Raw genomic sequence first — 22,427 nt, forward strand, 5'->3', positions numbered from 1 at the left:
CAGTTCTTTGTATCTACATTAAACTCAGATATTCTAACTTTTGATAGTTTTTTGGTTGAATAATAGCGATTTCCTTCTCAGCCCTCGCTTTGGAGTGTGCCCCTGGAAAATCTCCGTTTGCAGGGCCAGACAGCCCTCCCACTTCACCCTACCTCTGATGCCAAAACGAATCGGGACACCCAACCCTTCAACGCGAACGCGCAAAACGGAGGTTTAAGGGCTAAGTGGTAGATGCAAGGGGTGTATTGGGATTGGGCCCCACAAGCCCCGAGATGCCAAGTTGACTTGAAAAGATGTCATTTACATCCTGGTTTTAGCTGAAATCTTCACCGATTACGCTTTTGCTTAACGTTAACGCAGGGAGGCTGCCAGTACCATTGACTACCATTCATTGTGCTAAGCTTACTAGCAGGAGGAGCAGGTCGCTATTTTTCTATTAGACACACAGAGAAGAAAAGGGCATCTATCTTCTCGTCTTACTATCGGGAAGATGGCAAATAGGCGAATCTCCCAAAAATGTTGGCGTGTTCCTTTAAAGCCCATGGCACACCAATCAAACATTCTACAACAAACAAACACAGATGTTTGTTTGGTGTGCCATGGCTGTCTGTCCTTGACTTGTTTGGAGATGTGTGGTCAGATTCCACATGTTCAATCTTTGTTTGTCTGTGCTTAGCCCATGGCACACCAATCAAACATGATTGGCAGTTGTCAGATGTTTGATTGGTGTGCCATGGGCTTAACAGAATGTAGAAAGCCGTTTCCATGGAAACACACTGTTAGATGTGATCAATGCAAAGACCCAACTCTCTTGTGTTGCAGAACCTGCAGCCGGATGCCCCACTTCACCTGAGTCCCTCACAGACAGGATCTGCTGCTGGTGCAGGTTCAATATGGAAGACAGAGAAAAGGAAAAGCTGCATTTTGGATCTTTGCCCCAAAGACGAACTAAAATCCAGGAGCCCCAGAGCAGAGTGAAGCCAGAGGACCCCCCACAGAGATCTAGACCTCCTGACTGAGCCGGACTTACCCAGACCTGGACCCCCACGGCCAGCTGTACCCCTTCAAATACACCTCTGATCTGGACCCCCACGGCCAGCTGTACCCTTTCAAATACACCTCTGTTTTGGCTCATTAGACTGTACTGCGTGTGACTTGTGTACATTATTTCCCATCCAAAGACAAGTTTTGAGTTGAACCAAAATCACTGTCCTCCCTGTGTTCTTAATTCACTCTTTTAGAGCTGCAACCATTCATCGATCAATCAATTAGTCGATCAACAGAAAATGTATCAACAACTATTTTGATAATCGATTGTTTTGAGTTTTTCCTTTTAAGAGAAAAATTCTCTGATATTTTCTGGTTTCTTTACTCCTCTATGACAGTAAACTGAATATCTTTGGGTTGTGGACAAAAGAAGAAATTTGAGGATGTCACCTTGAGCTTTGGGAAAAGTGATCAACATTTTCACCATTTTGTGACATTTTATAGATCAAACAACTAATCGAGAAAATAATTAATCAGATTAATAATAACAAAAATAGTAGTTGCAGTCCTAGACTCTAGACCACTCCCAGGTCCATGTGCTTGAGTCTCATATTCTTCTTTCAGATCAAAATATGCTATTAATAATCACACATTTACGCCAAATATGAATTTTCAAATGGCATACATCCAATAAGTTGTAAAAGTTACACTTCACTCAAGCCTTTACGATGAAAGCAGTTTTTTGTGTCCAGATTTAGGACAAAAGACCCAAGAAACATGGCTCCTGGCTCTGCTCACCACAGAAATTGGCAAAATGACCCGAGGAAGATTCAGAAGATTTGCCATGCTTGATGCACTTAAGGAACCAAAGTCCTTTGTTGACTAAATGAGACATTTCCATAGACTGCATCTGTTAGATATCAGACATTGAAATTCAGATGTGTGTGTTATCCCCCTAAAGTGGATATATAAAGTTTGGAGCAGAACTTTTTATATAGAGCCAAAGTTCTGAGGCCACACCTAATCTCACGTAGCCACATTTGCGGCTCAAATGATGGAGGTCTGGATAAATGTTCATCATAAATGGTGGGATAGTGAAACCTACATAGGCCTTCTCTCAAATACAATGCAACTGGATGACATTTGATAAACTCAACAGCAATGCATCTTTCCAGAAATCATGACCTGGTTACTCAAGATAATCCACAGACCTTGTTGTGAGCAGTTTCATGTAGGAACAAATTTATTTCGACAGAACAACACCCGTAAACTGTCTCACCATGAAGGAAGGAAGGAAGGATGAATCTACCCTTAGCTTAGCTGTAACGTTAGCATGCTCCATTCTGCACACCGAGACAGTTGGGTGTAGTTTGGCTAAAAGAAAATAGTTCTATCCGAAGGATAGAACTATTAGCTCATTAACTCATCATTAACTCTGATTAGTTTTGAGTTTGAAACAGGATCCGCAAGCCTCCGGGAACCGCACTTTGGTTAAAGTTTCCATCCAGCTATTTCGAGTAAATTTGGGTTAATACAAGAACTGAAGATGTTTTGGCAGAAGTGTACTCATCACATTCTGAGCTTGAAGACTGAACAGGGATGTAACAGCCTGCTTTACAACAGGACGTGCTAAAAGGTTGATTTATGTGATGCATAGAGGTTAGGGTTAGAGGGGTTAGAGGGGTATAGAGGGATAGAGGGGCGCAGGAAAGAGTCCTACAGTAAAAGTTAGCATCGCCTGGTTCCCTTGTCTGGAAGTCAATGAGTTTTTTGTATGGGGATTTTGGATAAACCTCGCTCGCTGCGCGGGCTCGCCGCACATGCACATGTCCCACTGATGATGATGTCACAATGTCTATGACATCATCTGTGATAACATAACATAATCTTATGACATCACTGATGTCATAGGCATTGTGACATCATCAGTGATGTCATAAGATGATTTTGGTCACAATGTCTATGACATCATCAGTGCCTATGACATCATCAATGATGTCATACGATGATTTTGGTCAATAATGATGTCACTGATAACATCACTGATGTCATAGACATTGTGAAATCATCAGTGGGACTCACTTGTTTATGAGATCACTGATTATATCACAATGCATATTTATGACATCACTGATTATGTCACAAACAATGCCTATGACATCATCAGTGCCTATGACATCATCAGTGATGTCATACGAGATTTTGGTCAATAATGATGTCACTGATGACATCACTAATTATGTCACATCACTGATGATGTCAAATACATTGTGCCCAACTTCACATCACTGATTACATAATCACATCACGGATGACAGATGTTCATTTGTGAAGATTTTCTTGCTGAACACAAACGTTGCTGTTTCATAAACTTTTATTAACCACAGAGCTTATTTCCAGCATTTAACCAAACTCCCCATGCAAAAATCCCATTCATTGACTTCCGGACGAGGGAACCCAGCAGCGCGATACTAACTTCCGGGTTGGCCTACAAAAATACGTCATCTCTGCGCTACTCTATTACTGTACGTTCATGGGAGAGACAATATTACTGTACGTTCATGAGAGAGAGGTTTCTTTCTGTAGCTATATGCATTGATAACAAACCCAAGCACCAGCCCCTTCTAACCAGCTGTTGAGTTTCCCAGGATCTCCACGGCCTGAGGTCAGTCCACACCCGGTTATGGTAGACGACGTATGGCGGTCGTATGGTCATTTTGCTATGATGGATTCACCAAAAAAGCAAAAGAAAACTTGTGAAATCATGGTAAAACATATAAGATGGTAAGCTCTTTACTCCACATAATATATTTCATTGCCTGTCATTCCACATCTATGTGAAAGAAAGGACTAAATTGGTGGTTTTCTAAATATATCAGATGAATCCCAATTTCAGCCTACTAAAATCTACTATTGATTACCATCAGTGAGTCCATCAGGGAAGCCTAAACTTTGTTGCCCATATTGACTTGCTGTAAGAAGTGATATCTTTAAAAAATAAACTTAACATAAAGTGGCACCGGACAGTCTTATTGATTAGCAGGGTGGCTCAGATGAGCTGGTGTATCTTCCAAACCCAAAGTCAAAAAGGTTCTGGACATTATTTCTCTTGTGAAGAACTATCATTTTTAATTTATTTGCTGTTGGTTATTTTCTGGATGGAGAACATAACGGCCCAGTTGTGCTATGATTAACCTGTGTACTGGGTGATGTTGCTGGGTGCTTCTTAATGTTACCTGAAGGAGTTGAAATCTTTCAGCTTGTGTTGCTAAATACAAACTCTAAAAAACATTGTTGAGAGATCAAAGCTATTTAGAACATGAAGAGCAAGGTTCAGCCAACTGGTTAGCCAAAGATTCTCTCTCTACACCTCTTAGCATTACAGCAGGCGTTGCAGCTAACTCCTTAGCTGGTATCTGTTAGCATTCCAGCAGACTAGGATCGTTATAAATAACTTGCCATCACCAAATAAAACCATCCTGATCACGTGCCTTCACATCCTGTTTGGCTCCACGTTATCAGTCTGGACTTCCAGACGTCCACAGTGACTTCAGTGGGCGGGAGTTCTTGCCATGAGACACAACTCCTTCAGCCAATCAGCGTCGCCAAATGCAGTCCTTCAGCCAATCAGCGTCGCCAAATCCGGTCCAAATCCACACGGAAAACGTATTTCCCGCCGAGAAGCTGCATTGGTACATACTCTTGTTCTTGTTTAATTGTTGTTATTGAGTCTATTTCTGCAATAACTGCACTTATGGCTGTTTACTCACTATAAAATTAACGTTACCGTTCGTTGCTTCGGTAGATGCCATTACTATTTTGTCAGCCCTGATTGGGCCAGTTACATCATCAACTACAACTCAGTCCAATTGGCCCGTTTACATTGTAATTTCAGGAAATTGCTGTGGGCGGCTGGAAGTCCAGACTGATAGGTGGAGCAAAACAGAATGTGAGGTTGCGTTATCAGGATGTTTTTTAACAGGCTAGTAGTAATGTATTTGTTAGTAGTAATGTAGTACTACGGTAGTAATGGTGAATGGTAGTAGTAATGTAGGGCTAGTAATTGTGTAAAAAACAAAATAAGAAAAGTTTCTGCTGTGAATTTAGTGAAAAGCAGCAGAAACCTCGTTAAGACGAACCAAGACGACTAACGAGCTTCGACTGCCGCAAGCAGCTCTCCATCTGATTGGTGGAATTTAACTCGTTAGCGCAGTGGTTCCCACCCTTGGGGTCGCGACCCTAAGTGTGGTCGCCTGGAATTCAAATAGGGTCGCGTGAAATTTCTTTATTTAATTTTTTTACACCAGACCCAATTTAATACTACTGAAGATTATTAGGGTCACTTGCGATTTTTAAAAAGATTTTTTACGTATTTTTTAGTTCTGAGTTTAAAGTGATAATCTCTAAGATTTCAGCTTTGTTCTCTTGGGTGACACCTATGGCGATGAGTGGTAATTGCAGGTGACATCCAAACAGTGTTGTATTATGTGACATTACTAATGTCACATAATGTCACTATATACTGCAAAGGCTTCCATCAATGGACCATAGCTTCAAGCAACATTGTGAGTGTCTCAGAATTATTTTATTTTTTTAGATGAAAATCTTTGATATTATAACTTTAAATCAGGATTCTGAGAAATAAAGTCAGAGTTTTGAGATTAAAGTCAGAATTCTCAGATTAAAGTCAGAATTCTGCGGGGAAAAGAAGCATCATCACTGATGATGTCACTGATGACATTATCGCTGGTGTACCGGAATTTTAATGTCACGGGTCCCTAGATTTTTGCGACAAAAGGTTGGGAACCCCTGCGTTAGCGGGTGATGCAGCTGGTAAAACTGAACCACAGTGCGTTTGTCTTCATTTAGTGAACAGTGTTGTATTTATTAATGATAGATTTTACAGTTTACAAATTCAACTTCACTCATCCACAATGTTTACATAATTTACATTTTGCAGTTTTACAATATTTTACAATCATTAGGATCATTTTGAGAGGTGACTGGCAGTGTAAATGAGACAGCCAGTGGTTTGGGGTTTCTTACTTTGCAGTGAGTTTCTGCTGAATGTGTTTGTATCTGAGCAGCTCTTGGTCTGAAACAGACGGCTTGAAGTTTTCTAACGCTGCGGAGAAATCCTGAGAGGAGAGCAGGAGAGGAGAGGCCTCCGAGTCCAGACCTGAGGGAGGAAGGAAAAAAGGGAGAGAGGGAGGAAGATTGTGAATGGAGAGGCTGAGACAGGAGCCACTGCTGCACTTTATGGCAGGTTTAGTGAGTATTACCGTATTTCCTAAATCCTCTAATGGCCTTTATTTAGCTCACCTGCAGAGGGTAGCAGTCTTTCTTTCTATAGATTATTATTTTATCCCCCCCCCTTCATTTTCTGCCCAATTGTACTTGGCCAATTTCCCCCTGCTGCCCCAGTCGCTGCTCCACCCGCTCTGCCGATCTGGGGAGAGCCGTAGACTAGCACCATGCCTCCTCCGACACATATGCAGTTGCCAGCTGCTTCTTTTCACCTGACAGCAGGGAGCTTCACCGGCAGGACGAACCACGTGGGAGGATCACAATATTCCCACCAGTTCCCTTCCGCCCCGAACAGGCGCACCGACTGACCAGAGGAGGCGCTAGTGCAGCGACAAGGACACATACTCTCAATCCGGCTTCCCACTCACAGACACCTGCCAATCGTGCCTGTATGGGCACCCGACCAAGCCGTCGGCAACACGGGGGCGCGAACCTGCGTATTCAGGGAATCTACCGCTACACTACCCGGACGCCCAGCAGCCTTTCTTTCTAATCCCCTCTGTTTGATAAGTATATTTGCTCATATTTTAGTACCAAGCCTCCTTGTTTTCTGACCTGCGTCTGTTGGGGTTCGTTAGGTAGCCATTTTTTGTTACTACAACACATTACGGTAATCCCGAGTGGATCCGAGATCATGAGAAAAACACATGAAAATACACAGTGCGCACCGCATGTGAGGCTTGTTGTCAGAAACTGCAAGTAGTGAGAACGGCGGTGGATTTGATCAAGCACTCGGTGTCGTTATGTTGGACTGTTGGAGTAATGCTCGGGGTTCGATTACTCATGCCTGCCTCAGTAAAGCCAGTTATGTCTAGCCTTGCCTCTGTGACAAGTATTATACTCAGTCATATTTACTAGAAGAGTACAATCACAAGATGATGTCAAAAGAGCAGAGTTACAGAGCGCGCCAGCCAAAGTAACGTGACAAGCTAGCTCAAGATTAGCATTGCGAGCTAACGTAAACAAGGACATCTCGTGAAAATCGGTGCAGATGGGAGTAATGCTTCAGGCTGTACATGGTCGCTTCAGGTGCATGTGCCAAAGAAGAATGCTATATAACGTTATATGTAAGATGCACAAAGTTTCATTTATACAACTTGTAATAGCAATTAGCAAGCAACTTTGACGTCGGCACCGCTAGTCTCTGCCTCAGTATTTCTCAGTTCCGTACGGGTCCGGGTCCGACATTTGTCGGTTCTGACGGGCCCGGGTCTCAGCTTTCTAATAATAGACGGGTCCGGGCACAAATTTCCCGGGTCCATTAGGGTCCGGGTCCGTCATTTTGTACCCGTGAAGACCTCTAGTTCAATTAGAGAATGTAGAAAATTTACTATTTTGATCATAGTTTCTCTGTTATCTCTCTACCTCCAATACAGCTAGTCAGGGAATTCTGGAAAAAAGAAAATAAAAAGATTTGGGTCAGAGACACAAAATCTCATCAGATGGTGATCATGATGGTCATCTCTGACTCTAGTGTGGAATAGATGAGGCTCCTTTATATGAAAACGTTGACAACCACTGTTGAGAACTGAAGCTGAAAAACATAAAGATGAGCCAAACTGAAGTTATTTTTCACATGACTGCGGTGATGTTTTCGACGACATTTCATTTTCAGTGCTTGTCAAAGAACTGTAATGTGTGACTTAGCACTTTGTAGCAGTTTGAATGAGACATAGCACTTTGCAGACCAGGGCTCCTCCTGTGGTGAAACACTGCAGTGCTCCATACAGCTGGCGATTTTGCCATTCTGATTCACGTCTTAGTGAGGCAGCACCTTACATGAAGGCATTCAGATGGTTTCTACTAAGTTTTTTTTCATGCTATGCTTTTTGTGAAATGATGAATTCTGAGATTGTTTTGCACTGTAGTAAAGAAAAAGCTTTGAAAGTTATTTTGTGAACGAGTTGATGTCCTGTGTGTCTCCAGCTCACATCTGTTCCAATAAACACAAACTGAATCAGTAACTCGACACAAGCAATATGAAAACAATATGACATTTTATCATCTGGTGTCTGTCTCTCAGCTCTGCAGCCTCTTTCTTACCAGTCAATCCTAAACATTTAAGAGGACAATAAATACTCATAATTACAGTACTACTACTAACAACTAGGGGTGTGAAAACAGCTTTCGGTCTTATGTCCGGGTGGGGGCGTGGGGTGGGGGCAACTTGAAACTCGGTGTGAAAACGTCCCTTTAGCGAACGCGGCGTAATGTCGCCGTTAACAGCTGCTAATCGGACTTGGATTGATGTTAAAAGCAGGTTGAAGGTGTTACTGTGCTCTTACCATCAGTGATGAGAGAGATCTTCCTCTTGATGGCGCTGGTCATGGCATCAGAACAGAGGGCGTAAAGGTCGGCGCCCGTCATGTGGGCAGGGCATCGCTCCACCACCTCCTCCAAGCTGACCCCGGGGTCCAGCTCGAACCTGCACACCGCAGAGCAAGTCAAGTCACACTGCATTAACGGACAGCGTTCTTCAGATAGCCTACATAGAAACTGAAGCAGCTTTATATCAGAATCACAAGCACAATATGTATAAATCACATATGAGGAATTTGACTGAGACAATAAAAGCTAATTCCATATCAAAAGAGTGCAACCATCCACATATACAGTATATCACAGAGAAAACATTCTGTACAGCCTCAAGAACGTTTTTAGCCTGAGAAGAGATTAGTGTCAGGTTAAAGAAAAAACCCGAACACAGTATTAGTATAGTATAGTATTGAAAAAAAGCTATTGGTTAGGGCTGGGCCATAACTCAATGTTATCGTTGATCGTCTTTCAGTGGAATTGTATTGTGATGATGTTGCGATTTTGGGATACCATGACAGAATTCTGAGGTCTAAATTGATGATGACGAGCAAATTTGACTCACTTTACGTGACAAAAAGTATGAAACATTTTTAAGGAATATTATTTGTGAGAAGAAATACTATTTCTATTTTGTTTGACATCACCATATAATATTACGATATGGCTATACGATATCACCAATAGAAGGGCTGATTGAAACCAATATCACGATAATCGAAAAATACCGAAAAAACTCCTTGTGATTATCAAGTCAAGTCAAGTCAAGTTTATTTGTATAGCACATTTCATACACAGAGGCAATTCAAAGTGCTTCACATAAAATGGTTGACAGGAAAATAAAAGAATAAAAGAAGAGAATAAAATGGACATTTAGAAGCATCACAACAAAACTTTAAAAAAGAGCATAAAAAGTGCATTAAGCAACAGGCGCAGCAGTTGCAAAAAGAGCTAAAAACTTAAAGAGGACTCATTGGGTTTGCATAATAGAATAAATCAATTTATCTATATTGAGTCCCCCGACATCATGACTATATAACAAACATGACTACACACACCTAAAACTCAGGTCTGGGTACGGTGTCCTCTTTTCCTCTATACTGCAGTTTGGACGCCAAGCATACCCTCGCTTGTACCTTGCGTCATCTGTTGCCCGTCGACAAACAGGCCGTTTTTTTTCTCTAAACCTTGCTTAAAACGAGTACGGCTCTAGTAAGCTCCCCTTACGCGTGCGTCCCTCCTGACGCATCACCTCACCCTCTTGTGAGTATATCCGTAACCATCCCCCAGACCTGCAGGGCGTGATATTGATTTCAACCAGCCCTTCTATTGGTGATGTACATTAGAGCTGCAATGATTAATTGGTTAGTTGTCAATTATTAAATGAATCGCCAAGTATATTTTTTATAATTGACTAGGTCCTCGATTCCTAGGCTCGCCCTCCCTGCAGCTCGCCCACTGCGCGTCGCATATACGCAGCTCGCCTGCCGCGTGGCCTTGCCCGCAGCTTGGGGCCAGGAAGGATGACATCACTGATGACATCAACACTGCTCAGCCAGGAAGGATGAAATCACTGATGACATCATCACTGATTAGGTAATTAGGGCGATTACCGAATAAAGAAATCCGAGCGTGTAAAGAGAATGGGCACGAGCACGAGCACTTCCTGAAAGTTTCTGCCCTATTTTTGTATTTTATTTTTAAATAACAGAACATTTGGAACATCAGTAAACAATGTAGGCCTATGTTAATTTAACAGTACAGTACGTTATAACAGTGGTCCCCAACGACCGGGCCGCGGACCGGTTCCCGGGCCGTGAGCCCGGTCCCAAAAAAAATAAAAATAAAAACGACAAACTACAAAACATAAATAAACGTCAACTTGAAACTATGTTTCAACTACCACGCAGCCTATAATATTATAGCCTATGTTTATTTTTATTTTTTTATTTTTTTATTATTATTATTCAAATTGACAACCAGTCCGCGACTTTTTTTTCCATCTAAAAAAAAGCACAAAAAAGGTTGGGAACCCCTGTGTTAGAAGACGGATGGTGTTTGATGTGCTTAAACTATTTACTTTACTTTTATACTTCTCTAACCATTTATGGTAAAGGTAAAGTCCCACTGATTGTCACAAAATGTGTGAAATTTGTTCTCCGCATTTGACCCATCCCCTGGGGGAGCGGTGAGCGGCAGCAGCGCCGCGCTCGGGAATCATATGGTGATCTAACCCCCCAATTCCAACCCTTTGATGCTGAGTGCCAAGCAGCGAGGCAATGGGTCCCATTTTTGTAGTCTTTGGTATGACTCGGCCGGGGATCGAACTCACAACCTCCCAGTCTCAGGGCGGACACTCAGACCACAAGGCCACTGAGCTGGTATGCTGCTCTGTACAGCCCAAGACAGCATTATTCTCAATTTCCCCCCCTCAAAAGTTACACAATCTACCGCGGTATCATGGTTATCGTCACATCCCTATAGCGGAGAGAGCAGTTCCAGGTGGTCTACTTACTTTCTGAGGATGGCCTTGAGGACCTGCAGCTGAGAGCCTCGGTCCTCGTTGATGCCCACGTACACCAGCTTATCAAACCTGAAATTGAATAAATCAATAAATCAATAAATCAATCATTCAATTAATCAATCTTAATCACAATACTTGTGGCAATTTCCAAATCAGTAGAGGCTGTGAACTGCCATTCATCGTCTTGGGGATTTTTTTGATTATATTGTGATGACATGGTGATTTGGGGATATCGAGATGCACAATTCTGCTGTCTGAACTCATGAGAACAAGCACATTTCCATTTAGAAACTCAGACTAAATGAAGTATGGTTGGAATATAAAGTTTCAATTTAGTTCAATTATGACTTTTGTCATATTGGTCATTTGAAAATTTAAGGTGATTTGGCTCATGTAATATGTCCTGGTAACATTCAGACAGAAACTCTCATGTAAATGTGGGAGAATGAATGTGAGTTCACCTGCCGGGCCGGAGCAGTGATTGGTCGAGCAGGTCCGGACGGTTGGTCGCTCCGATCACAAAAACCCCCCCAGCCGAGTGAAGAGCGTCGAGCTCCGCCAGCAGCTGAGACACCACCCTGCAAGACACGCCACTTTGTCAACCATAGCATTTTTGTTCCAGAAAGAATAAAAAATATTCATATAAAATACAAGCAGCATGAACATGCAACTGAGTAACCAGTAGCCTTCTTCTTACTGAGAAGCAGGGTAAGAAGACGCCACTGGGTGTGGAGTGAATGTCTGTCGAGTTTTCAACTTCAAACTAACTTCACTGCGGTGCACAGTCCGCCGATAACAACCAAAAACATTTGTAATGCATGGACACATAATAGAGCTACATTACATCAACAGCTACAGAAAATAAATTAGCTATGTATGTGTTACATTACGTGGAAGGTTATCCTCGGAAAGTTACTGTAACAATTATTAATTTCATCGCACACAAAATTAATTCCATTACTTTCCCCAAACTGTCAAGGATTTTGCTAATTCCATGACTTTTCCAGGTTTCCAATGAGCATGTTCTGCAAAGCCCTCTGCATGTGATAAAGGCCTGTATGAAGAAAGTTGAGTTGAGCCTCGTATGCCAGTGCTGCCATGCTTGATGTTTACACAGCTTCACACCCACAACATTATGATGGGCTGTAATGGCTGCAGGTAGGTTTGTTCGTTGGTAGGGAAGGTCACCTGTCCATCACCCCTCCGGAGTCTCCACTGCGCCCCCTGCTGGGCGCCAGAGAGTCCAGTTCATCAAAGAAGACGACACACGGAGCAGCTGACTTGGCTCTGGAGAACACTGAAGACAAAAGACCACATTGGCCTGTTAGCTGCTGCAGATCACAATGAATTTACTGGTCCCTTTTAAGGCCATAATGCAGTGATTCCCAACTCCAGTGTCTAATATTGACTAAATTAAACCTGAGATGACAGGCAATGCTAGATTAAAAACAAGAGGTTCATATTGGCTGTCATAAAGTCTAGATTAAAACAAGGGGTTCCCATTAGCTGTTCTAAAGTCTAGATTAAAAACAAAAGGTTTCTATTAGCTGGTCTAAAGTCTAGATTAAAAACAAGAGGTTCCTGAGCAGATCAGGATGATAAATCTGAAGCATCGTTTAATCTCTTTTTCAAACTAATTTTTAGCTTTGTGTGATAAAGTTTTTATTCGTTGTTTTTGAAGTCCCAGTTCTGGCTATGTTTCTGCTTACTTTATATTTCTTACCTTGCTTTCATTTCGTTTTGGTGTCAATTTGTTTCTGTTTTGCTCTTTTAGTTTTCTCTGTAAAGTGCTTTGTAACTGTGCTTAGAAAAGTGCTATAGAAATAAAGATTATTATTACTATTGTTATAAGATAATACAAGACTTATTACTTATTAGTCTTAACACCATCTATACTGAACAAAGACATAGGACAATTAGTACAGTATACTGTAGCATAATAGGAAGGTATGCAGAATGGAGAGTCTGTGCCATGTATATATGATAGGTAATATGTTTAATGTATAGATAGATAATAATGTGTAATAATGTATGAGTGATCCAGACCTTGTCTCACGTTCTCCTCACTCTGACCCACGTACATGTTGATGAGCTCTGGACCTTTAACACTGCAGGACACACACACACACACACACACACACACACACAGAGACACACGTGCCTCAAATTAATAAAATCCTACTCCTACTACTTACGACAAAAAAAATATCCACTGTATGAGGGAGTGAGCAAGTTTTAAACACACATCTAATTCTATACATGAAAATATTAAAAAAAGAAGGAAGGTTGATGTATATTACTCAATTATATATAATAGGAGAAGGATTGAATCAAGAATGTTCTCATTCCCACAGGTTTCCTCAGACAGTATCTGCTCTATAGACCCTTTTCGGTGGACGTCACACAGGGGTAGTTCCGCTCAAGCCGAAACGAGAGAGATCTCCGGAATCAGCGTTTCCGTTGACCTTTAAAATTAATCAAAAACCTGTAAATTAAAATCTGCAGGACACTGTGTCCTGTAAATGATCTTCCGACGCAATTAATTGTAACCCCTGGTTAAATCCTCTGAGTTAAGAATATTGACCTGTCACTTTATAGTTTGGTAACACTGTCAAACGAGGTTTGCGAGTTTGTCACAAACTAACTTGCTAGTACTGCTCGTCTTTGGCTGCTTCTGATTGGTCAGTTTAGAGAGGTACAATGGGGCAGCTGGGCAGGACTGAGTGTTGGGATTTTGACAGTGCGGTGAGGCTTTGTGTGTCAGTGTGTGTGCTAGCTGCGTATAGACACTGGACATTCCCACTAGGAATATGAGGATGTCCGGCAGTGCAACTTTGGCGATGTTTGGATCCTATAACCATCCTGACAGTGAGTCAAGGGTCACGGGTCAAGAAACCTCACCCCATTGAAAGAGTTAGCTTATTTGTGTGAGGTAACGTGTCTGTTGCTGTCAAAGCTTTAAAATGCGGAGAAAAAAGTCCCCGGCATATTTTCTCTCTTGTAAGGGGCCATTGGCTGAAAAACATTTGAGAACCTCTGCACTAGAAGATTTTGAAAAGACTGCCTACCATACACTAGAAGACAGAAGTCTGACACCCTCTCATTTTTGGTCAAACTGTAAATAAACCACACTGTGAATTAACATTACCCCAAGGCACAGTGCAGTTCACATGTGTAGGCTAGTTTGTAATACATTTGTTATTTGCTTTTATTTTTTTTATTTCCCATGAATATAGAAGTGATTTTATTTTGAAAAGACAGTAGGCATAGATAACGGATGCAACTTGACGGATGCAGTAACGCCAACACAGAGAACAAGGAGAAGCACAAACGGAGAGCGAGAGAGAGAGAGAGAGAAACTCTTTTTTTTTTTTTTTTTTTTTTTTTTAGAGAGAGAGAAACTCACACAGCACAACATGGATAACTGCATTTATTGGCGTCCTGTTTTGGTGCTGAAGAAAGAAAAACTATTGGATGTTGGCAATGTTCACGTCATTGAACTAAGCCTTTGTTCCCACCTAGCTCTTAACATACGCAGAACTGAAGCTTGAGGCAGGCTCAAGCTGAGCTGACGCTTAACCGTTCACACAAGAAGCCTTCTCTTTTCCTCAGCGCCTCGCTCGGCACGCCTTGAACCCGCCCACATTGACTTCATGCCTGGCAGCTTTACGCGTCACGCTTGGAAAATAGCACTGAATCCAGAACGATCGCTTGAGCAAGGCGTGAGCATGCCTTGAGCTTGACCGTTAACAAGGATGCCGAAATGAAACTTGTGGGTTCAGCGTAGGTTGAGCGTTGCTTCGGCGTACGGTGTGAATGGCCACTAAAGACTCCCGATAATATTAAACACATTTGATTTGATCAGAATGTCCCGGACGAGAAGAAGACCGAGTTCAGACAGCTGGGACTGAGTTTGATCACCACCTCATTACACCAAACGATGGAGGTGACGTGAGCACGCCACAACTCCAGCAAAATTCTCATCATTTCATCCTGACATCGGTGATGTGTCTGCGACAGAGAAATGGTTTTGAAAAGTGTTTTGGTGTAAGGTCAGCAGAAGGTGATGAGGTTGGTACCTGAGGAAGGTCATGCAGCACTCAGTAGCCACAGCCTTGGCCAGCAGGGTCTTGCCGGTGCCGGGCGGGCCGTACAGCAGCAGGCCGGTGCGGCTCAGACCCACAGAGAGAAGCTCTGGACGCTGCAGAGGCAGCTGCACTGTGTCGAGGATGGCCTGCTTCACCTGCCCCAAGCCCCCAATGTCTGACCAACCAACACTGGGGATCTACACATTACACACACACACACACACACACACACACACACACATGCAGGCACACACACACACACACACACACACGCAGGCACATGCACGCGAACACACAAGTAGCCAACATTAGCTTAGCTAGCTTGCAGTGAGGAAACTGTGGGCAGCAAGTTTATAATGGACAGAAATCATCTGTTGTCTCACATTACTGAAAGAAAAATGCTATTATTACTTGATGAATAGCTTTGTTTACACTGTACAACTGTTGTATACTGTTGTATATTTGCTCCATCTTCGGCTATTGATGTGAGTCAATAGCCGAAGTCAAATTCCTCGTTTGTAATATGATTACTCACTATGGCTAGTAAAATGAACCTTGAATAAAAGCAATATCACACTCGAGGTCGTGCTGTTGTACTGACAGCAGCACACACAGCACGACCTTGAGTTTGATATTGCTTAATTATAATGGATTTTTGACTTTCAATGACAATTGCTATTGTTAAATTCCACTTTAGGAGTGTATGCGTCACCTTGGGGGCTCCGATGGCCTGGGACTGGGCATGCTGCAGGGTCTCCAGGGCCGAGCTGAAGTCCTGGTTGAGGATCGTCACTCCGCTGGCACACAGATCCTCCTCCGACCAGCCCACACTGCACACAAGCCAACACTCAGTGTTACAATGGTTCCCTCACTGGTGCCCATTCAAGGCAGGATGGCTGCCCCCCCCCCCCGGGAGCCCATCCTGGGCCTCCGGATGCAGCCAGCTCCCTGGAATTATCCCTGGATCTCCATGGTTGAAAGATGACATCATCACCAATTGCATCACAATGGAAACCGGCAGCGATGACATCACAATGGAGGGCTCAGCCAAGGAGGAGGTTGCCTGCTTGAGCTGTGTTCTAGACAGCAAGTTAACGGGAGAGAGCACGGCTCAAAAGGTGGTTTCCAAGGTAAATCGGAGGGTTAAATTCCTCACTAGAATTTCGACATTTATAAATAAGACAGCGTTGAAAGTTCTAGCAGGAGCCCTGGTACAATGTCATTTTGATTATGCCTGCTCCTCCTGGTACACCAGCACCACCATGACACTGAAGACTGCAGACAGCGCAAAACAAATCAGTTTAGTTTAGTCAGGCTCATTCTACAACTGCATCCCAGGACTCACCTTCTACAGTCTCATTTTGACTATTTCAAGTGGCTCAGAGAGTAGAGGAGAGAGTAAACCAGATGAAACGTTGCATGGTCCACAGGATAGTCAGTAATGTAGTGCCAAGGTACCTCTCAAATTATTTTAGAAAAGCCAGGGACGTGCACGGTCACGTCACAAGGGGGCGCTCCACTGACTTTGTCCCAGTCAGGTGTAAACGGTGTAAAAGGGCAGAGCTCATTCCTTTACACAGCAGCCGTGCTGTGGAACAAAACTTTAGACTAGTGTATCTATTCTTTTAAATCCTCTGTAAAGAGCTGGATCAGGAGCAGCAGATCCTGGGTTTAATTAATTTTATTTTTACTGACTGTTTCATTGGGCCTGTTGTACTGCTTTTATCATTGTGTACTATATTTTTAGTCTCCCCTATGTTTCTCCTTCCCCCAGCGTGGTGGGTGCACCCACGCATCCCCCATAGTCTCTTGACATGTGCACTTTATTCTTACACACTCACATGCACCCATATATTCATTCACCAGTTCATATTCCACACCTTTAAGGACAGCAATAAAAATAAGCTTCTAGCTTTATTACGTTTATATCCTTTTGATAATAGTGTGTCTATGTATGTATTGTATATGTTTTTCATTACATTACGTTACATTACGTCATTTGGCAGACGCTTTTATCCAAAGCGACTTACAATAACACATTTTTGTCAGCAATAGAGCAATCAACTATGGAGTACAGTCTATGACAACTACAACTTCTGAAGGAACAGTGGTACAAGTTTAGGTTAGTATTTTTTTTTTTTTTTTTTTTTTTTTTTAACACATTGACTGCCAGCCGTTTTTTTTTTGCTGTAGGTAGCTTCTGCCAGGCCGTTTTTTGAGGATTCTGGCTCATTTTAAAAGAGCCGAGGATTCTTTTCTGCTTGGAGTTTGTGAACACAAAGTTCAGAAAAGTACTAATAGAATGTGTGCTTTCTCTGTCTAAAAGAGTTAGTTTGTAGAGTTAGTAGTTATGTAGATATTAGCCGTTGAGTACAGCATGGTTTCAGCTGTCTCAGACTGAAAGCTGAGATAATCGCAGTTTTGTGAAATTCAATCAAACAGGCAGAACAGTCACTTTAACCATATATTTTTGGCATCAGTGAGAGATCAGACATCTAAACAATATAGTTCTGAACGCCCTCTCCTTCAACTCCTCCCTCCGTGGGCGTGTCTAGTGGCTTTCAGCCTGCGTTTGTCACAAGCCGAGTGCTCTGCTGCTGCAGCGAGTTCGAGCAGCCTCCCTCCCTGGCAGCGAGTTCGAGCAGCCTCCCTCCCTGGCAGCGAGTGTGGATAGGGCTCACTCGACTCTTGGGTTTGAGAGCCCCGATGAAGCCCCGTGCGACTCTAGGCTTATGCAAATTTGCAATCCCCCGTGTGCTGCTGCTGGCGCTGCCCGAGAGCGGCGAGTCTGGTGACTGATGACTGTAAAATCGGCAAGCCGTTTCCTTGAGAATGGAGGAAGCAGCAGCGGGAGGCGGCTGCTTTTGGTTGACTTTCTCTCTGTCGGGAGGTGACCGTCGCCACCTAGCTGGTCGGTAAAATAGATTATACACATTCAATACTTCCAATATCTCCATAGGAGACGCGGGGGGCATTGATCCACGTAGCACCGTCAAAAAAAAAATTTTTTTTTTTTTGACGACTCAACTCGTCGTTGGCAGTGAACAGCTGGATTGTGTTTGACGACTCAACTCGTTGTTGGCAGTCAACGTGTTAAGAAAGAGAGAGAGAACGAAGTTAGATCAAGAAGGGCCCAGATGGAGCCTGAAAAGGTATGTCTTTAGTCTTTTCCAAAAGATCGGCAGTGATTCAGCCATCCTGACCGAAGGTGGAAGCTCGTTCCACCATTGAGGTGCCAGGGACGAGAAGAGTCGAGATCGGGATGAGCGACTTTTGAGCCCCCGTAGCAAAGGAGGGGCGAGGCGACCAGCACTGGTGGAGGAGCGAAGGGAGCGCTGAGAGGTTTGGAACCTGACCATAGATTGCAGGTACAGGGGAGCTGTTTGGTGTGCAGCCCTGTAGGCCAGTACCAGTGACGTGAATTTGATGCGGGACGAGATGGGAAGCCAGTGGAGCTCCTGGAAGAGGGGAGTGACGTGAGAGAATTTGGGTTGGTTGAAAACCAGACGGGCTGCAGCGTTCTGAATGAGCTGAAGCGGTCAGATGTCGGTGGCAGGTAGGCCGGCCAGGAGGACGTTGCAGTAGTCCAGGCGGGAGATGACAAGAGACTGGACCAGGAGTTGAGTCGCTTCTCTTGTGAGAAAGGGATGGATTTTGCGGATGTCGAACCTACAGGAGCGTGCTGTAGCAGCTATGTTGGCTGAGCAAGACAGCTGGTTGTCAAGGATCACCCCAAGGTTCTTAGCTGTTGGGGAGGGAAGTACAGTGGTGTTGTCAATGGAGATGGAGAGATCTGCGAGAGGGCAGTCTTTCCCTGGGAGGAAGAGTATCAATAAAGATGTCAATCAATCAATCAATCAATGGGAGAACAAATTACATCATCAGATGTGACGTCTCGGTGATGACATCATCAGAGCGGATGACGTCTTAAGTATTTAATGTTATGACATCACCGGTGATGTCATATGCGCCACAAACGATACTATATCAGCAAGCACATGACAGTATGAAGCTATCAACAATCGATCGACTCTCGTCCAGCACGACCCGACATTCTGACGACACATCCCATGAAGATCAAGCAGATACCGAAGCGGACTTCAACTCCATGTCAGAAACGATGACTTCCAGGAGCTGGACGTCTGGTGTGCTCACGCATCGCTCGCTCGTGTTACGGGAAGAAGCCTTACGGGAGAAGACACCACCTTCTCCACAAGACTTTACAGGAGGTGCTGGCCAACACAACCATCACAACCTTCAGTTAGCCAGCGGGTTATGGGTATGCGAGATCTCCATCATGCTCTAACGAGTGTGCCTGGGACGATGCATGCTAGCAGTGACGAACCAAGAGTATTTCTACAACAGCAGACCGTCCCAGTGAGCCCAGCTAGATCTTCACAACAAGTTGGTTCTTAGAACTTATCTGCGAGGAGTCCAGAGACCTCCTCGCGAGATCCGGCCAGGCCCATCTCCAGAACACTCAGTTCTGGAGAACAACTGTTTTGTCAGAACAGCTCAACAATTCCTTAGGAAAAACACAAAGGAAGAGTTGTGAAGTACTGGCTTCCTGCAGGGTTCCTACGCAGTATGGAAAAGTATGGAATTTGATTTGAGTGATTTCCAGGTCTAGATTATCCAGCCGCCTCTACGCCTGTACATCACAGCCTACACACAGCTGCCTCTATGCCTGTAGCTCACAGCCTACACACAGCTGCCTCTGCGCTTGTACATCACAGGCTACACACAGCTGCCTCTATCTACCCTTGTACATCACAGCCTACTAGGGGTGGGACGATTCACTTATCTCCCGATTCGATACTATCACGATACTTGGGTGCCGATTCGATATATATTGTGATTCTTAAGTATTGCGATTCTACGATTATTGCGATTTTTGTTTCCTTTTTTAAATTCTTATCATACACTTCTAGAGACTATATTATATCATGAGTAGGGCTGGGCGATATAGTTAAAAAGTATATCGATATAAAATATTTCATATCAGTCGATATCGATTATTGATCATTTTAATTACCCGTTTTTATTCATAAAAAAACATGAGACGAAAAAGGCATTTAACCACTTTATTTTGAACCACCTTAGTTATTTTCAAGGCACACAGGTAATTTGTCACACACACATACATGCTCTGAGTGCAACTGCAAGCAGTAATTTACATGGCGACGTTTTATTTTGATGACATAGCCTAGCGTTGACAGCCTTCTAAAAAAAAAGTTTGGTAACGTGTATTTCAGGGATGTAGGATTAATGTTAGGTGAATCAGTGAATGAGCTGCCCCGCATTCCACAAAGTAACATTGCAGACGTCCGTATTTGTGAAATTGGTGTCTAACATTAACGTTAATGTCCCGGGCACTTATTAACTCATTGAGTGCCAATGACGTCGATCGGCGTCAAATCAAATAGTAACGTAGAGTGCCAATGACGTCGAACAACGTCAAATGCGTTTTTTGACGGTGGCACGTGGATCAAAGCCTCATGCATCTCCTGTAAAAATATTGGAGCTATTGAAGGTGTATAACCTATTTTACGGACCCATTAGGTGGCGACAGTGCTCTCCAGATTAGAGAAAGTTGAGGAAAAACAGCAGAAAAAGCCGTGATGAAAGAGAAACCGATGCATGAGCCAGAGCGGCACAGATTGCTCTGGCTGGAGCTAACGTTAGCTGCGAACAGCAGCCAATCCGCTCCCACAACTGAGCCCCTCTGTCTCTGCTGCGATAGTTTATCCACACGATTAGCCGCCAGAAAAGAAAACCAAAGCCAAACCATTCTCATGAGAATGGCTCACAAGGCGGAGCGCTCCGAAAATAGACTCTGGGTGCAGGCGCACTTTGAAACGCGCAGCAGAAAGCCTAGAATCGGACGCAGCTTCATCCCAGCTCACAACCGAAACCCCAGAAACGCAGACGAACTCAGCGAGCCCGATCCAGACTCCCCCGACGAGCGGCCGCCATCCGAACGTGGATCCGCAGGCAGCAGAGCCTGCCATAGCAGGCAGCAGAGACTCGCCTGACACACAACCAGAACCACCAGAGCCTCAGTCAGAGGCGATTGTGTGATACCGTACAGGCGCACCACCTTTGGCCAGACAGTTCTGTCGGTCAAGGGTGGAAAACTCTGGAACACAATCCCATCGGCCATTAGGGAATGCCCAACACTTGGCATGTTCAAGGGCCAAATCAAATAAAGAGATGGCTGAAGTCCACTCAACAATGCACACATCACTAGGGCATAGAACAGTATGTGTATACTATATGTGTTGTATCTGTTTTTTTACTCTTTATTTTTTCTTATATCTTGTCCGAGTGAGTCCTCTATGTGGATCTCACTTTTTAGCTGTATGTTGATCCTAAACTCAGGTTTTAGTATCAGACTGTAATTCCTGTATATTTTATTTTACTCAGCACTTCTTACTTAGCCATGTAGAGCCATGTAGAGCTCTAACTCAGTTCTCATTTTGCATTGTGTTTATATTTTAATATGTTTTTGTTGCACTATGCTACCTTTTACCTCTATTAGGACTACCTCTCTGCATAAATGCACCTTGCTTTGTGTTTACATTTTAAATATGTTTTGCTGCACTGTTACTTTTTACCCTTCAGGACTCTAAGCCTATATCATCGGGCAGGGGGACAAGCAATGGAAATCAGTCCTGTGACTGCAATTGTCGTGCATTACATTTTTTTTAAATGTTCATTAATGTACACCTGTCCCCTATCGAACAAATAAACGAAATTGAATTGAATTGAATTGACACGCAGCAGAGCGAGCAGAGCCACCAGAGACACTCCCACAGAGGAGGAGTTTGGAGTTGAGGGGGGTGGGGGTGCTGTTTTATTGAAGGAAATTACTGTTCAGATGTTTCAGGTCAGAAAATATTAGCTTCAGAGTCAGTGATTTGCTTGAAATGCTTCATTTCACAAAAGGCTCATTATCTCAGCTTCTAGATGGAAACGTCTGTTTTTGGTGAAATCAACCTATCTTCTCCGGCTGATAACTAAAGAACGGAAAATGATATCAATTAGGGATGTTCATCAATTATCGAAAATCGATAATCGATCGTTAAGGATTGGAATCGATCCTGTGGCATTTGGATCGATTTTTTAATTATTAAAAAAAAAAAAAAAAAAAATTTTTTTTTTTTTTTTTGGACTAGGTTTGGGTGGAATTCGTTCCTCCTCGCCCC

The 22,427-nt window shown here is 43.3% G+C and overlaps 1 protein-coding gene across 1 annotated transcript in view; it reads right to left on the reverse strand.

Moving 5' to 3' along the window:
• Positions 1 to 5,916: 5,916 nt before the first annotated feature.
• Positions 5,917 to 22,427, reverse strand: part of pex6 (peroxisomal biogenesis factor 6) — a gene marked incomplete at its 5' end in the record, with an annotated part of 68,894 nt that continues 52,383 nt past the window's right edge. Inside the window, 8 exons of the mRNA XM_083636180.1 lie at positions 5,917 to 6,166; positions 8,580 to 8,719; positions 11,123 to 11,200; positions 11,593 to 11,709; positions 12,320 to 12,428; positions 13,178 to 13,239; positions 15,211 to 15,416; positions 15,932 to 16,049. Of these exons, the coding sequence (XP_083492306.1) occupies positions 6,030 to 6,166; positions 8,580 to 8,719; positions 11,123 to 11,200; positions 11,593 to 11,709; positions 12,320 to 12,428; positions 13,178 to 13,239; positions 15,211 to 15,416; positions 15,932 to 16,049 (967 nt within the window). The 3' untranslated portion in view covers positions 5,917 to 6,029. The remainder of the gene's footprint in view (positions 6,167 to 8,579; positions 8,720 to 11,122; positions 11,201 to 11,592; positions 11,710 to 12,319; positions 12,429 to 13,177; positions 13,240 to 15,210; positions 15,417 to 15,931; positions 16,050 to 22,427) is intronic.

Source organism: Poromitra crassiceps (genome assembly GCF_964638095.1).
Source record: "Poromitra crassiceps genome assembly, chromosome: 4".
Lineage (NCBI taxonomy): Eukaryota > Metazoa > Chordata > Actinopteri > Beryciformes > Melamphaidae > Poromitra > Poromitra crassiceps.